The sequence below is a fragment of the Poecile atricapillus genome, chromosome 3 (genome assembly GCF_030490865.1).
Source record: "Poecile atricapillus isolate bPoeAtr1 chromosome 3, bPoeAtr1.hap1, whole genome shotgun sequence".
NCBI classification, from domain to species: Eukaryota; Metazoa; Chordata; class Aves; order Passeriformes; family Paridae; genus Poecile; species Poecile atricapillus.
The window spans coordinates 87,900,220-87,916,075 of NC_081251.1; the positions used below are offsets into that span (position 1 = coordinate 87,900,220).

General features: G+C 42.6%; 2 protein-coding genes across 4 annotated transcripts in view; one reads left to right on the forward strand and one right to left on the reverse strand.

Moving 5' to 3' along the window:
* RBKS (ribokinase) overlaps positions 1 to 9,353 on the forward strand; it is a 79,941-nt gene extending 70,588 nt beyond the window's left edge. For both annotated transcript variants that reach the window (XM_058836506.1, XM_058836507.1), the window contains one exon: positions 8,131 to 9,353. In XM_058836506.1, the coding sequence (XP_058692489.1) occupies positions 8,131 to 8,304 (174 nt within the window). In that variant the 3' untranslated portion in view covers positions 8,305 to 9,353. The remainder of the gene's footprint in view (positions 1 to 8,130) is intronic.
* Positions 9,269 to 15,776, reverse strand: MRPL33 (mitochondrial ribosomal protein L33). Of its 2 annotated transcripts, XM_058836509.1 has the most exons (4): positions 15,311 to 15,395; positions 14,432 to 14,450; positions 11,749 to 11,855; positions 9,269 to 9,583 (listed from the first exon to the last, which is right to left on the reverse strand). In XM_058836509.1, the coding sequence occupies exons 1-4, from the start codon at positions 15,330 to 15,332 to the stop codon at positions 9,534 to 9,536; spliced, it is 198 nt and encodes a 65-aa protein (XP_058692492.1). In that variant the 5' UTR covers positions 15,333 to 15,395; the 3' UTR covers positions 9,269 to 9,533. The 2 variants fall into 2 exon arrangements, with proteins under 2 accessions (XP_058692492.1, XP_058692493.1); XM_058836510.1 differs by lacking the exons at positions 9,269 to 9,583; positions 14,432 to 14,450 and having other exon boundaries at positions 15,311 to 15,776.
* Positions 15,777 to 15,856: the final 80 nt, after the last annotated feature.

Genomic DNA, 15,856 nt, shown 5'->3' on the forward strand with positions numbered 1-15,856 from the left:
TGATTGAGAGTCCAGCAGAGCTGTGGCAACCCGCTTAATTATTTTGCATATCTCAGTTTTAGGGTTCCCAAGCTGTGCCTCACTTTGAAAGAGATGAATTCTTGAGAAAGAATGGGTAACTCATGTGACTCCTGTTAGCCCATGAAAGATCTGGAGCTTTGGATTCAGCCCACAGATGTCTCAAAGTAGGTGTTCTTAACATCTTAAGTTGGGTTAATTTCACATCATGTGAAATGAGAGCACCATTACCTGCCTTTAAGGTAGATGCTTTTTTGAAATGTAAAGCCGATACTTTAATCTGTGCCTTTTAGATGACAACAAATTCAAAATTGCAGAGTTGTGAATGTTTTATGTTTTATTTCCAACATTCACCACAAACCAAACATTTCAGGGGAATTCATGCATCTTTTTAGAAACGGTGCATAACTTAATGTAGTAGAATGTTTCAGAAAGGAAAGAAATTGCTTGCAGGAGGTCTTGTATTGAGATTAATCTCTCAGGAATGCAGGGGGTTAACGGTCAGGCTGATTAATCACTGCTAATGACCCATCAGGAAATCTGTCAGGAAGTGGGTAAAAATTCCTGATGGCTAATATGAAGCATTGTGTGGTATGCTTTGGTTTTGTTTTTTCCCAACTGATAGTCTACACTGGGTGTCGTTTAGTTACCTTTTAAGTTCTCAGGACATGTGAAAGATCAGATGATATGATGGCCTTGTTCAACTTGAGTAAGTGAGCAAGAAACTTTCCCTGTTCATGGCTGTGCAAGTACATCGCAACATAAGTCAGGGATTGCTCCTTCCCACAGCTTCCCAGAACTGGTAAAGATACAGAAAGGAAGCATGATCATCCCCTCATTCCTCCAGTCCAAGCCCACAGGTACGGGGGAGAGTGGAACAGGCAGTTTTCCCTGTGTGAACAAGGAGCCAGAGTATTAAGACTTGGATACACAATTGAGTTAATGAATTGCCTGGTGTTGACTGAGGGTGAGGTTTCACAGTTGGCTCAAGCTGACCCAAGATCATGCTGAAAGGAGTGTTCCTCCTCTTTCTGCTAGTCCTGTGGACTAGCTATCATGTGGTAATACAGCAACTTGCTGATCTGGGCAGAAACTATTGTTTCTTGCTCAGTGTTGGCTGGCCCAGACATCAGAAGGATCAGATAACTGATCTGCCTCACTGCTTGGCCATGCAAGTGCTAAATCTGATGTAGGGGAGGGTGTGGGAACATGAGACAAGGATAAAAACATGAGTGGGGACTGAGCCTTTCAGCAGTAGCATAACCAAGGATTGGCTTAAGCCTATTATGAAACTGCAGTCTGAATCACTGGAATTAAGAGTGCACTGTCAACCTACAGGGAATGCAAATTAAAATGTGTTAGCTTACACCTCCTGCCGTTGTTAAACACTGGCTGAGCTCAGCCATTCTGCATATGGCTGGGAGGAAGGAGCTACAGTGGGGCAGCATCTTAAGCTCCCCATGATTTTGCCTGGTATGTGCAAACCACATCAGACAGCACTGGGGGGCGGGAGGAGGGGGAGGTTGTGCGGAAGGCAGAGGGGAAGAAGAAAGGAAGAGAAAAGCACCACTACCATGATTCTCTCTGTATATTTTCCTTTGGCTTAAGGTAACATCTACTCTTTCTTTGTGACAAGACTGCAGAAACACTCAGTTACCAGAGGACAGAATAAGCACAGTAATAGAGTTGGGGGATCCAGACCCTAAAGCTCTGGGGTACAGTGTGCTTTTCCTAGTTCTTGTTTATTTTCAACCCAAGTAGCTTTGCAGTGCTATCTTGTCAGTACCAGAAGCCTAACAGACCCAGCAATGCAAGCCCTGCTATTCAAGTTCATTTGTTTTTTATTGCTAAATTTGGTAGTTTCCAGTAAAGGACTTCCTACCACTTTGTTGTGGCTCAAATTTTCATGCAAAGATACAAGAATAACTGTGTTAGTGGGAAATCTCTTTTTAATTTTCAAATATTAAATGTTTTGAGGGTTTGTAACAATAGGTCTCCTCTTATAAGCATAGCTGTGCAGAGCCACACCAGTATCTTCAGGATGTCCTACAAAACAGCAACGCTTCCACACAGGATTAGCAACCCCAGACACTGTGGGAGTAATCACCCTTGTTAAGCCTTGATTTTAGGAAACAGTTTGAAGATAGTCAAATTAGTTTAATTTCAGGAGAGTTTCAAGACAGTGGAATTAGTTTAATGTAAAGATTGTCTTGATTTAAACCACCAAAATATCTTTCTAGTGAAACATGAGGAAATATGTGGGGAGCAAAATATTAACCTCCCAGAAAATAATTCTGAAAAGTGTTCCACAGACAAATAAATGCAGAAGAAAAAAACCAAAACAAACCAAACAGCCAGGAACATTTCCAGAAATAAGTCATTATCCATCACATAGAGGATAAGCATGGGTTCTTTTAGGAAGAAGGAAATCATAAAAAACCAAAAGCTTCCACTGTGAATGGGTTTTTCATGGCAAGATTTTTGTAGTGGGGGACTACAAGAATGGCTTCTCTGAAAAGCTGCTGGAAGTTTCCCCCATGTCCAATAGAGCCATGCTTCAAGAGGGACCCACCACTGGCCAAGGCTGAGCCCTTCAGTGATGGTGGTAGCACCTCTGGGATAATGTAGTTTTACCCCTTAAGAAGGGGAAAAAGCAGTGCTGTGCAACAGCAGCTGGAGAGTGGGAGAGAATATGTGACAGAAGCAATTGTGCAGGTACCAAGGTCAGTGCGGAAGGAGGGGAAAGAGGTGCTTCAGGCTCTGGAGCTGAGATACCCCTGCAGCCTGTGGTGCAGACCATGGTGAGGCAGCTGTGCCCCTACAGCCCATGGAGGTCCATGGGGATGCAGAGATCCACCTGTAGCCCCAGAGGAGACCCATGCTGGAGCAGGTGAATGCCCAGAGGAGGCTGTGACCCATGGGAAGCCCATGCTGGAGCAGGGTCCTGGCAGGACCTGTGGAGAGAAGAGTCCATGCTGTAGCAGATTTGCTGACAGAACTTGTGACCCCATGAGGGACCCACACTGGAGCAGTCTGTTCCCAAAGGACTAAACAATGAGGAAAGGACCCATTCTGGAGCAGTTTGTGAAGAACTGTGGAAAGGATTCATGTTGGAGGATTTCATGGAGGATTGTCTCCTGTGGCAGGGACCCTATGCAGGAGCAGGGGAAGAGTGGGAGGAATCTTTCTCCTGAGGTGGAAGGAGCAACAGAGAGAACGTGTGGTGAAGTGATCACAATCCCTATCCTCTGTCATCCTGCACTGCTATGTGAGAAGGAGGTAGAGAAATTGGAAGTGAAATTAAGCTTGGGAAGAATAGAGGATGCAGGAAGGTGTTTTAAGATTTGTTTTTATTTCTCATTATTCTACTCTGATCTGATTGGTATTAAGTTTATTTCCCTAAGTCAGGTCAGTTTTGCCTGTAATGGTGATTGCTCCCTGCCCTTATTCCAATCCACAAGCCTTTTGTTCTATTTTCTCTTCCTTGTTCAACTGAACATGGGAGTGGCAGAGTAGCTTTGGTGGACACCTGGTACCCATCCAGGGTCACCCCACCACACACTGTCATCAAAGGATATTTTATTCTCTGGGCATAACAGCTGAAATTTTCACTTAGATGAGACATAGACCATGATGGCACAAGACTATCTGAATATATCCGAAGGCTGTAAATGTTTCTTCAGTTTCACTAGTAACCTTTCATCAAAGCACAGCTTTGATGAAGCACAGATTCTTGTAGGGAGACATAGGCTGTTCCCACTTGTGAGCAATGGATAGTGAGTGCCTTTGCTGACCCCTATTTTTGTGTCACATAGGGCTAATTTGCAGTTCGGGTACAGTAGGCAGAGGTACAGCAAGGAATGTTGAGTAGATGTGACAATGAGATAAAATCCTTAGCATAATCCAGTATCACACAGTTGTGGAGTGCTATAAATACAACAGGAATTCTCCAAGGTCAAATTCCTTCAACAGAGTTGGGCATCTCTGCATTGCCATGGATGTAGACTGCAATAAATCAGTGTAATCCTCAGGCTTTGTTCATTTCTGCACTTCTGTGAAAGCTCCTTGGCGGCTGTAAGCATCATTGTGAGCAGTGTTACTGGTTCTACCTCATGAGGAAGTTTTTGACAGCTTTTGGATGGATGTTTTGATTTATTCACTACATGAAGAATTCATCATTACAGGCAAAACATTTCTCTTGTACTGCTGTACAGCATCCTCTTCTTTGTGTTTCTTTGGGCCTTGGTAACATGCTCTTACAATATATTTAATGGAATAAATCCATGTTAATACCCAGATTGCACAAGGACTGTAACTTCTTAAAAATCACCTGAGAAAAGTTTTCTGAGGTTCACTAAGAACGTCAGGTTTCAGGAGCCAGAGCCATCTCATGTTCTTCCATGGTTGCTGTTGCTCTTGCCTGGGAGGACAGGCTAGGAGGGAAAAGGCTGAGCAGAAGATTGCCCTGTAACAAGGCAGTGCAACTGCTGCCACTTTGTGAACTGTAGCTTTTGGCCTCTTGGCCTCCAAATTTTTTTGGTGAGCAAATTATCTTATTGTATAAATGAAATCTCCTAATAGTCTGTGCATGATGGATTGAAAAAGGCTTTACATGCTGGAAAGGCTGTTGAACAATATCGTTTCCACTTAAAAAGCACTTTCCTTAAAAAGCTTCTCAGGGCAGCATCATATAAAAATAGTTATACTAAAGTTGTGAACCAGCTTCTGACAAATCAGGAATAACAAAAGCTAAGGTATAAATAGAAGTGTTTTCATGGGTTTACTCTTCTCTAGGGCACAGAATCTCAATCAGTGCTGGATTGTAAGAAACAAAAATGCCCTTTTCCAGACACACGGGAAAACAAGGACCTTACAGACTAGTGGCACAGAATATAAATAGGTCTTCAAAACCATAAAAATTAGTCAAAACCATGACATTTGTATTTAAGAATGAGCCACACCATATCAGACAATTTTTAAACCCAATTCTTTATTTTATTTCAAACAAACTAGCATCTCCTGCTTTACAGAAAGGTTAAATATGTTTTACTTTCATAATTATGGAATGAACTGTCTCCTGGCACTCAAGGATATGAGGATTATCTCAAAGTCTGCAGTGTATTAGAATTCCCAGAAAACAAATGCTGAGGAAAGAAAAATATTACATACTCTGTTATTTATATTTTGTCAGCAGACATTCTCAATGCAACTTACTGGTCATTTTCAAATTAATTTCTTTTGTGAAGCAGATTAGAATTATTTTTCTTAGAGCAGGTTTTGACGCAGCTAATTGTAAACCTACTATTTGCTATTCCAGTGTTTGTGTAATCTTGATTTTACTCTGAGCCTGTTCTTTCTAGTGTTCTGTGCCAACCTTTTCTGAATGTACCAAACCCAATGTAGTTTAATCCACAATACCAAAGAAGGAAGGTCTGTTTCTGTAAGCCAAAAATAGTTCTTACTGCAGTTAACCTTGCAGCTGAACCAGTTCTACAATTGCTCTTTTAGTCACATTTGACCAGTCATGTCTGCATAGACAAGAAGCAAGGCTGAGCAGGGTATCTACATAATCAATCTGATGCATGACGCTGTTCTCAATGCAGCAGCTCCTCTGTTGAAAACACCCCTGTCACAAAACATTCACTTACCAACAACTGAATTTATTATACCCTTTGGGTCTGTAATAGCTGGGCTTTGCAGATACTAACTGTTTCGGTCTATGCATGGGAAGTGAGGATTTCAGCAAAGGTTGACTGGCATCAAATCCTTCTGTATATTCTCCAATCACCCTGTAATCGTTTCTCTTGCAAAAAAATGCTAGGAGGCCTTTTCCATTCTGGATGGGAGTCTGCTGTTCTCTCCCTTTTCTGCTTTCAGACCCATTTGTCATTGTTCAGCCATGCTAAAAGGGAGATCCCCAGCCATCTCACAACCTCAGAGCATCATCCATGAGCAGAGAGCCACAATAACATTGCAGGGAGAACTTACACTCCATCTCACTGGTACACAGACTAAGACCTGGGTGACAGGTGGTTAGTCTTTTTTTGTTCCTATAACCAACAGTGCAGCAATTATCAAATAAAAAAACAGAAAGACAGTATTCTGCTCCATGCTGCTGGCAGGTAACAGTTTATGTCATTTTACACCAGATGTTCTGAGTATTACTCATTAAAATATTTGGCTACTTCCATTTCCCAGTTATCACTGTAAAAGATGTTCTTCCTGCTAAAGCTACAGCAGAATAGATCTGCATGCTGAAATCCTACTCCTGTCTGTAACAACAGCACCAAAATAGCTTTAATAATTAATCATACAGTGATTAGATTACGAACTCTGAGATGGGATGGAGACTTCTGTATTATGTATCAGACAAAAGACACTAGCAATGCTTAACTAGCTCCTGCTCCACCTGCCATTGTGGGAACACTCCGGAAACCAGAAGGGAGACAAAGACACAACAGAAATTGATAAAAACCTTCACCTGCCCCTGGTATGTTCAGGAATACAGAACTGTTGAAACAGGTGCTGCTACAGCTGCATGCAGGCATAACACTTTTCTTATTAACTTGTCATTTGCCAGGCCATGCTCTCCATTGTATCCTGATGGAAGACAGCATTCAAACTCCAGGCCAAACAAGAGTTAAACAGGGAGTTTTCTGACTGGAAACACCAATGCAAACAGCCACTGTGGCAGGGCTGGGCAAGGAGAGGCCAGGCCTGGGGTAGGGCCCTTATCCTGTACTCACCCCTGTTACCATCCCTTGCAGTGCCCATGCTGCTTTTCCTTCTCAGCTGCTTTCAACATTAGAAACAAATTTCTGTGGAAGTGGCATTGTTTTGCCAGAACTATATTACATGCAGCTGATTTCAGGGCAAGTAAGAGTTTAAGACTGAGAAACACTAGTATTCAAAATTGGAATATTACTTCCTAGTCTTAACTTCCGTTAGAAATTTTGCTGAGCTGTTTTGACAAAGTTTTTCCAGGCTCTTTGCTCTTGTCACATTACTCTTGGGGCCTATTTCTTACAACAACAGAGGCAAAATCCCTCAGGGGAGGTAGTCCATATGCCAGGTCTGGAATCAAATAAGATAATACTAGTGTGTCTAGTTTAATGCCTTCACTGGTATAAATTATGATTAAAAAAAGGGACCTTAGGACCAGTTTTATGGTACCAACAAGAACTGGTATCAGTCTGGCCTTAGAAATAAAGCCAGTTTTAGGGGAGGAGGGGGAAAGAACATCATGGACTGAAACAAGCAAATCAAGTTAAATACAACCATCAATCAAATTTTGCCAGTTCCTGGGGACACTTCATAGCATTGAACATTGCTAAACAGCAGTTATTGTTAAAAAGCACTTGGGAGGCAAACAGCTGTTACTCCCTGCTGACCAGAGCACAACCAGCAGTATCTGGGCAAAGGGGTCAGAGCGAGCTGGGGTATTGCTGATGCCCCTGTGGGACAGATGTATCCATGCCTTCCGTAGAGCAGGAAGGTATGGCTTGGGAGCAATGTCACTGTCCTCATCCTCCATGGTCAAACTTAGCACAGGTGGCAAAGCTTGCCCCAGGCATAAGAGTGATTTATGTGATAGACATGGTAGGTTTTGATGACAATTGGACCTTTTTAATAAACTACAGCTAAGTTCTGGAAGTGTCAAAACATATCCCTCTGCAACTAGGAATTTACAGACACCACAAGCCACATGGCTTATTTTTTCCCCTTTTATCTGCCCCTTCTACCAGTGACCTTTATAAAAAACAGAAGTTAAATAAGAGAAAAATAGCTTTAATGAAACATCCAGGTTGAGAAACCAAAATCAGGCACTTCAACAACAGGAAGTTTCAAAAGCACTGTTTATAACAGCATCTTACTGAACTGTGGCATGCTTGCTTGCTTTTTCTTTAAGCCATATTATAGTGTGCACCTTGACTCAGCAGCTGGACACAAAGAATTGCAAAATTTCCTAGGCATAGAAAAGTGTATTGAACTCAACCCTGAACGATTTCCTGACCACTGCAATTAGTGCTACAACTTGTGTCATTCTGGTAAAGGCATCTGAATTGTTCCCCCGTGCAAATACACTTAAGCTTGTTTGTTATTTTATTCCAGGGCGCTGGAGACAGTTTTGTTGGAGCACTGGCCTTCTACCTGGCCTACTATCCCAAGTTATCCATGGAGGAAATGATCAGGAAGTCTAACTGTGTTGCATCAGTGAGCATCCAGGCACTGGGGACACAATCTTCATATCCTTACAGGAAGGACTTGCCTCAAGACCTTTTCTAATTGATTATCTAGCTTGATGTACTGATTTTATCTCATACCAGACAGCATTATTCTCCTGACTGCACTGAGGTTCTCCTCTGTTGACTAGAAAGGCCAGGAGTCTCTTTGCTTCTTATTTCAGGAATCCTGTGTGTTCCTGTTCTACAGCAGATGGGATGGGGGTGGTAGGTCTTTCAAACACAGCACAGCAGGTCTCTCTGGCCCCACACAATCCTGTGCCTGTCCCACAGTGTGCTCTACTGAATTACATTAAGTTTACAGCAAAACACCTGGAGGGTATTGGGCTCCAGACAGTATTTTTACTTGATATTACCAGAACTTCTGATGTGAAGTGGCAGCACATGAAGCAGAGCACTAGCTTTGAGACTGCAACTTCAGTGCTCAAACACCAGGGCTAGTGTTTGGCTCACAACAAAGTCCCCTACATCGAGCCTGGGCCTGTGCCCATGTGCCACAGGTGCGCTCTGCACTTAGTGCTTCCACTCAGGAAGGTCCCTCCAACTCCAAATAGGACAGGACTGCTACTGAGGTAGACTTTGAAAAAATGCTTCTAGCCACATTGCTATAAACACAGGTAGGCTAATTAAGGGAAAAAATCTTACAAGAACATCAGAGAACTACCTTGTCTGTTTTCTTCATGTTTGACAAAAACCCAGGAATGAAAAAACCATCCTACTAACCTGGCTGAAAATAATATAGGCCTTTAACCATGGTAATAGCTTATCCAAAAACTCATCTAGGTTCCCCATTCCTTCTTTCCTTAGCTGGTGCAACATTACCCCTCCCGAGTAACGACAGCAACTCGTGGTCACTACTGTTGCATCTATAGCTGGTAGGTTAGAAAAACTTGCAATCCTGCCATTGAATTCCTGCTGTGGCAAATGTTAATTTTTATTGCTTTATAAAACAATAGTTCCTTTGAAGATTACAGCCTCTTTCACAATAGAAAACATAGACAATGGGATTTGCTATTTAATTTTTTTTTAATTGAGCACTGTAAAAATAACTCAAAAGATAAATAAATGTTACTGTGATGATCTATGTCCAGACATTAAGAATTTTTTCTCTCTACATTGTTTTATTCACAATGGCCTTCAAATCACAGGAGATGGTGATCCCAGTTCATTTCCTCTCTTTTCAGCCTGTGTTCTGGATTTCTGAATCAGTGTTCACCCCATCATCCCCCCAGACCATCCTCTTCTCATGTATAAGTCAAGTCCAGACATTGTTCACACAGAACGGATTTTTCTCTTCTCTGTGAAGAGGACACGCTGTTTTGCTACAGGGAAAGAAAAAAGAGAAAAAAGAATCCATTAAGAAGACTGAAGTGTTAAAATTCAATTCAACCAGCCCACGTTCCTTTTCTCCTGGCTGCCTTCACTGCTTAAATGAGTGTGGAGCAACTGAGTGGCAGAGCACTGTTGTTAACCAACTCTTGAAGGAGTTTAGTGGTGCTTTCACTTTACCACATGTAATTTTTAGTTCCTAAGATGTCCACTTTACCTCTGTGAGAATAAGTATCAGGATGCAAGTGACTGAAAACACTTAACAGCTGCTCTGTGTGACTATTCTGAGTCACAGCTGTTCAATGTAGGGACAAAAATAGGTTCTTTCAGCTTTCCACTACTCTTCAACTCCAGAGCCCAAGCAACTATGGATGATGCGTTGGATCCAGTTGGCCTCACACACTGACTGAGAAGTTAACCAGTTGTCCTGTAGATCTCTCAACGAGGCACAAACTGGTCATGACCACAATGACTGATGCAGGTGGTTCCAAAAGAAACCCTGCAGGGGTATGTTAAGCATAGTCAATACATTAATAAAAACAAGAAATTACAAAATAAATCTAAGCAAAGCTTTACAATGCCATCTGAAAATCAACACTGTTTGGTTAGTTTCATTATATGAATTCCTTTGAAAGCTAGGCAAGAGCAATCTACACAACAAAATCTCTTCTTCCACAAAAAAGTTTTGTTTTAAAAAATACTTCAGATAGTACAGACTCTGTTGCTGCAGCTGCGAGGTAGTGAAACTTGGGCAATCCTGCCGCTACTTCATTAAAAAACTTCATTCTGTGGACATCCTAGCTTTCTGAGAAGTACAAAACATAAGGTGAAAACACATGCCAAGTGAAAATGCTTCCTAACATATTCCTGATGTGATTTATCTAGACTCAGATTTACTTCCCTTCACACATGCAACACTTTCTCACATCAATTTCTCACTTGTGTTCTACTACAGGCTACAAAGATCAAAGCTTTCTTCAGCAACCTACTACATGTTCTATCTGAGTTCTCTTTCTTCACTTCCCCTAAAAGTTGCAAAGCTTCTGGAGGATCACTCTGCACAATATTTTAATGCAATAATTTATTTTTCTTATTCAAGAATATAATCCCAGAGATGTACAATTCCCCTTCTGTGTGTAATTCAAAAGAAAAGCCACAACCTCTGTCACCTTTGATAATAGCATATTGCTTCTCTGGTGGTTTCTCTCACCTCTCAAAGCTCCTGTACTGTTAGCTCTGAGAATGAAAAGGTAGTCCTCTAAGAATAACATAATATTTTAAGAAAAATTAAGCTTAAATCATGTAACTACTGACCATGCATTACCTACTTAGAGCTGCTTAATAAATTTCTTGTATTTTATAACTTTAAATAAGCCTTTTTTGCATTAGCTACACCAGGTTATTTCTAATATGATTTGGCTTAAATTCCAAGTTTACCCACATTAAACTTTTTAACATTAAATTCAGCTTTTTAATGCTTAGAGAAAGTTGAACCTTTAATCACCTTTCAAAAAGCTTGGTGAGCAAAAGGCAGTTTGGCAGATGCTATAACCTGTCCAACAAATCAGATTCTTAAACTGAGAAAATCTGCAAGGACCAGGGGAAAAGAAAAGAATCCACTAATTGCCAGGGGAAAAGAAAAGAATCCACTAATTGCCATCTGGAGAGTGATATCACTTGTGGAACAGGAAGAATTTGTGCCTACTTCTTTAGAAGAAAAAGTCCATTTTGTAAGAGGTGGTTAAAATTTCTGGTCTAGAGCTCCCATGGCAGTTTAACAGAACACTTCTTTTGATGCATACTTTGTGCCTGCCTGTTGGAGGTAGCACAGTCTGGCAAACCACACAAAGAAACAGAATGAAAAAACTCCTGTGTCACTTGACTTCGCCAGTGACATGTGGCGTGGCTGTCATCAAAGTCTCTGATGTGTCAGGCAAGTCATTACTTTGTTTCACTGCCACAATCTGTAAAATGAGGGTAACATTTACTTCCCACTGGAATGTCATGAAGAACAGCAACCGTACAGTCATTTGAGTATGAATAATGTTATGACATATTCTGCTTAGATGGTAAAAATCTTGTTCCATTCAAATCTTTTCCCCCCACAGAGTCAGAGAAGTTCACACAAAGCATGCTGACTTCTTCCCTGAGCTCTTACCAATGGGATCGTATCTCAGTAAGACCAGCTTGTCCTGCAGTCGGAGTCTCCTGATGTTGAAGCAGTAGCCTGTCTCCGCTGCGCTCTTCATCCTCACCAGAATGTACCTAAAGTCACAAGGGATGTCTCTGTGTCAGTGCACAGGCACTCAGTGATGGCCCACCACATCTGCCAGGGTATGGGCCAATGGAAAAGCTTTCAGCACACTCAGTTTGGCACAATCACATAAGACATTTCATTCCAATGTCAGGGATGGGAGTATCAAAACTACGTATGCTTAACTTTTAACACAAATGCCAAACCATAAGCTTCAGCATCAAGTTTAAGTAAGTAATTCCTCAACAGGATACAAGCCTAGAGAGTAGTTCCTCCAAAAAACAGTGAGGCGGGAGGAATAAAACAGGAGAGAAAAAAAGAAATTAGGAAAATCAGCATGGCTTAAAAGCTAAGGGCAAGAGAGGAAGGATGATGGTTGTTAAAGATGTTCAGGCTGTAGATAACACTGTATCACAGACTTATCACTTCCTCATGCAGAGAGGAAGCTAAACAGATAGGCTGGCACAAGAGGCATGCAAAAGGAGAAGCAAAACCCCTTGGCAGCATCCACCCTCCTAGAGATACAGAGCTTGATATTAATCCAGCCACGAGAACCCCCTTCCCTACTGGAGGGCTCTCAGTTTGCAGGGCAGGCTGGCAGCAATTGCGATGTCCAGGGAGCAGGAGACCGAGGAAGCTGCTCTAGACCCCCAGTCTGGAAAATGCCAAAATCCAAGCAACTTCCCAGAGGGCATCTTCTTTAGCATCAAAAGAAAAAAAAGCCCTTTAACCAGCCTGTAAATTACATCTTTCTCTTCCATTTCAATGAAGACATGGATACATCTCTGCATGTCAACATTCAGTTCACTTTCCATTTTCCTGTATTTTCCTGTTTCTAACACAAAATGGTCTGTCAAAATTTTGTTCTTCCTCACTTGTACAGCTCTGACCAGTGTACTTCCTTAAGCTCTTCCTTTTCAGCTTTGCAATCTCATTTACTATTGAGTTCAAAATAAAGAGAAAGACACTGGATTCCTGCAGACAGACAATTGATCGAGTATATTATTGGGATTAGCCCTGGTTGTTGTCCTCTCCTGTACACTACTGCAGGTGTCCTGTGGAACTTCAGTAACCACAAAGACTCCTTTCCCTATATCTCACTTCCTCAAAGCCTCTCTGCAGTTTCCCCTTTCTGGGGGAATCAGTGTCATCAGTGTAACCAGGCCTTAAAATTCTTGTGCACCACACATTTGAGGCCAAGCCCATTCCAAATTTGCTCAAAAAATTAGTCCCCTGTGAAGAACTGTAACTGAAGGAGCAGAGGCAGAAAACAACACTGTAAAGCTGTCAGGGCACAGGAAGAAATCCAAGGGGAGTGGAGAATTATAAATAATATAAGAACATATTCCTGGAGTGCATATGGGACTATAAAAAACAGAAAGAAACATCGGGATAAAAAAATAAAAGGGAGTGTGTAACAGAAATCCCTACATTAATATTATTAACACCATTTTAAAGCTACTTTTTCATCTTGAAGAAACCTCTTGGTTTGCTATGTTTGTTTTTATAAACAGATAACAGTAGAACAATGAGATGTCAAACTGTCAGGCACATACTTGGGAAGTGCGTTCTCAATTTAAAAGCCTAACAATCGTGCAGAAATTCTGTAACAGAAGAATCTGCTCAAATGTGGCAAGTGGTTGGTACTGGCTCCTGCTGGGGGCAGATTCTTAAAAAAACAAAAATAAAGAAAATGTACCAAAGGCCATAAATCCCAGGCCTGTGTGGTACCAAGTATAATACACTTACACAGAATGCAACTTCTGGGAATGGGAAGACAGGAATGTGTTCACATAAAACTACCAGTCTAGCCTCTTGGATTTTTCTGGCTAATTTTTTTACAAACAGCATTTTGGATCCAAGTCAGTTTCTCCACATGATCTTGTTTCCTTGTGCCCACATTGTAAGATTACTGGTGTGCTCAAGTACATATTCCTTCCTTTCCAACCGTTAAAACATTATCAGCTTTCTTTACAGGTCAGAGGACTGTGGTTAATTTTCTTCCAGAGCCCACTAACATCTCTGCTGAACTGGATTACACAGCAAACTAAGATGCCCAGAGCACTGACTGGACCTTGTCCATTCCTCACATATAAACTCAGGAATATGCTACGCCTAGGAAGTGTTCTGCACTCTGGCTATGGGAAAGCTTCACGGCACCTGCCCAATGTCCCCACCACAGAAAACAAAGACCCATGCTGTACCTTAATTTACTCTCCTCAGCTAAAAAAGTATGACAGGTTAACAACAGGAAAAACACCTGGATAATTTACAGCCTCTCTTCAATCACAGAGCACAGAGGTGTGCTTCCCCCTGCACAGGGCACATTGGAGATTACTGCTAAACTCAATGCGACAGCCCATAGGACAAAACCTGCTTTTGCTGAAAGTTCAGAACCCATGGGAGAGTTTCACACCATTCTGTACTTACCTGTGAGAAAACACACATACAGAATGGCTGAGAGGAAGCAGCTAGACTCAAGGAGTGCAGTTCTCTCAGGTATATTAAAAAATCTAGAGAAGCTTAACATTTTGCAAAGATACAATATATCAGTAATCAAAAACTGGTGAGGAAAACCATCACTTACTTAGATTTGCTCTTGGCCACTGTTGTTTTTTTGCAGCATGAAGAAGAGAAAAACAGAAGAAAAAGTTACCATCTTGTTTCCTTTATGTGCAACATATAAAGAATAAGTATTTTCCATGGCCTGACTTTGCTAAAGCCCCAGAGGGATAGTGCAAAGAGATTTACTGTCATGATAAAGCACCACTCACTCTTCCACGTGCTGTCAGTTCCCTGCTATTTCTGCCATCATGTCACCTTTATAAGTGTCTGTGCAAATGCAGTGCCCAGCATGACACGCTGCACTTGCTGCATCCTCCAGATGTTCTCAATAAGTTTTCAGCTTCAGCACCAAGTATGAATTCTCTGGGTTAATGTGAAGTTAAGACAGATGTGAGGAACACTGGTGGTGGAAACTGCAGTCTCAGTCTCCCAGACTTGTTTTCACTCACTCCGGCTTCAGTTCCTGCTATGGTGCCAACACAAGGGTTTGTATGGCCACAGGTGCAGAGCAGGGAGCCCTTCTCAGCTGAGCCCGACCTTCCCATAAGCCTGGTTTTGGGTTCGCTGATCTAACCCACAGCATAACGTGAAACAGGCTGAATTATTTTTTCTGTCACCTCACTGAATCTAAAGTAATCATAAATCTGCAGCACAAATTCAAACACCCACTAAAATGGAAAAAAAAACCCCAAAACAAAACAAAACAAGCTCATCTATATTTTGTCTGTGTAAGTCTTGCTTAGGTCACCCTACGCTTCCTCCGGGGCATGCCGGGAGGCCCCACGGCCGAAGGCGGGGAAGGGCCGGGAAGGTTGTGGCGGCGACGGCAACGCCGCAGCAGCGCGCACCCACCCCCACAGCGCCCGCAGCCTCCCGGTCCCGCCGCGCCCGCGCCACTCACGGGCCGCCGCCGTCAGGAACATCGCGCCAGGCCCGCAGCCGCCCCGCCCCTTCCGCCGCCACAAGCGCGTCCGGGGCGCGGGGTCGGGCCGGCAGGGCCGCACCGCCCGGGGGCGGTGCTCGCGCCGGCGCCCGCAATCGCGGATGCCCTTCTGGCGGCCAGGAGCACCAGTGATATCCTGGGCTGCATCCAGTACAGCCTGTGGCCAGCAGGTCGAAGGAAGTGGTCCTGCCCCTCCTGAGGCCACATATGGAGTGCCGTGTCCAGTTCTGGGCTCCTCAGTGCAAGAGAGACACGAAGCCGTTGGACAGTACCTAGTGGAGGACAACAGATTATTAAGGGACTGGAGCATCTCTCTTATGAATAAAGGCTGTGGGAGCTGGGTCTGTTTAATCTAGAGAAGAGAAAAGTGAGAGGGGATCTCACTAGTGCATATAAATATCTCAAAGGCTGGTGCCAAGAGGATGGTGCCCAGCGACAGGACAAGGTACAGTGGCCATGAACTAAAACAAAAGAAGTTCTATTTCAACATGAGGAAGAATTTTT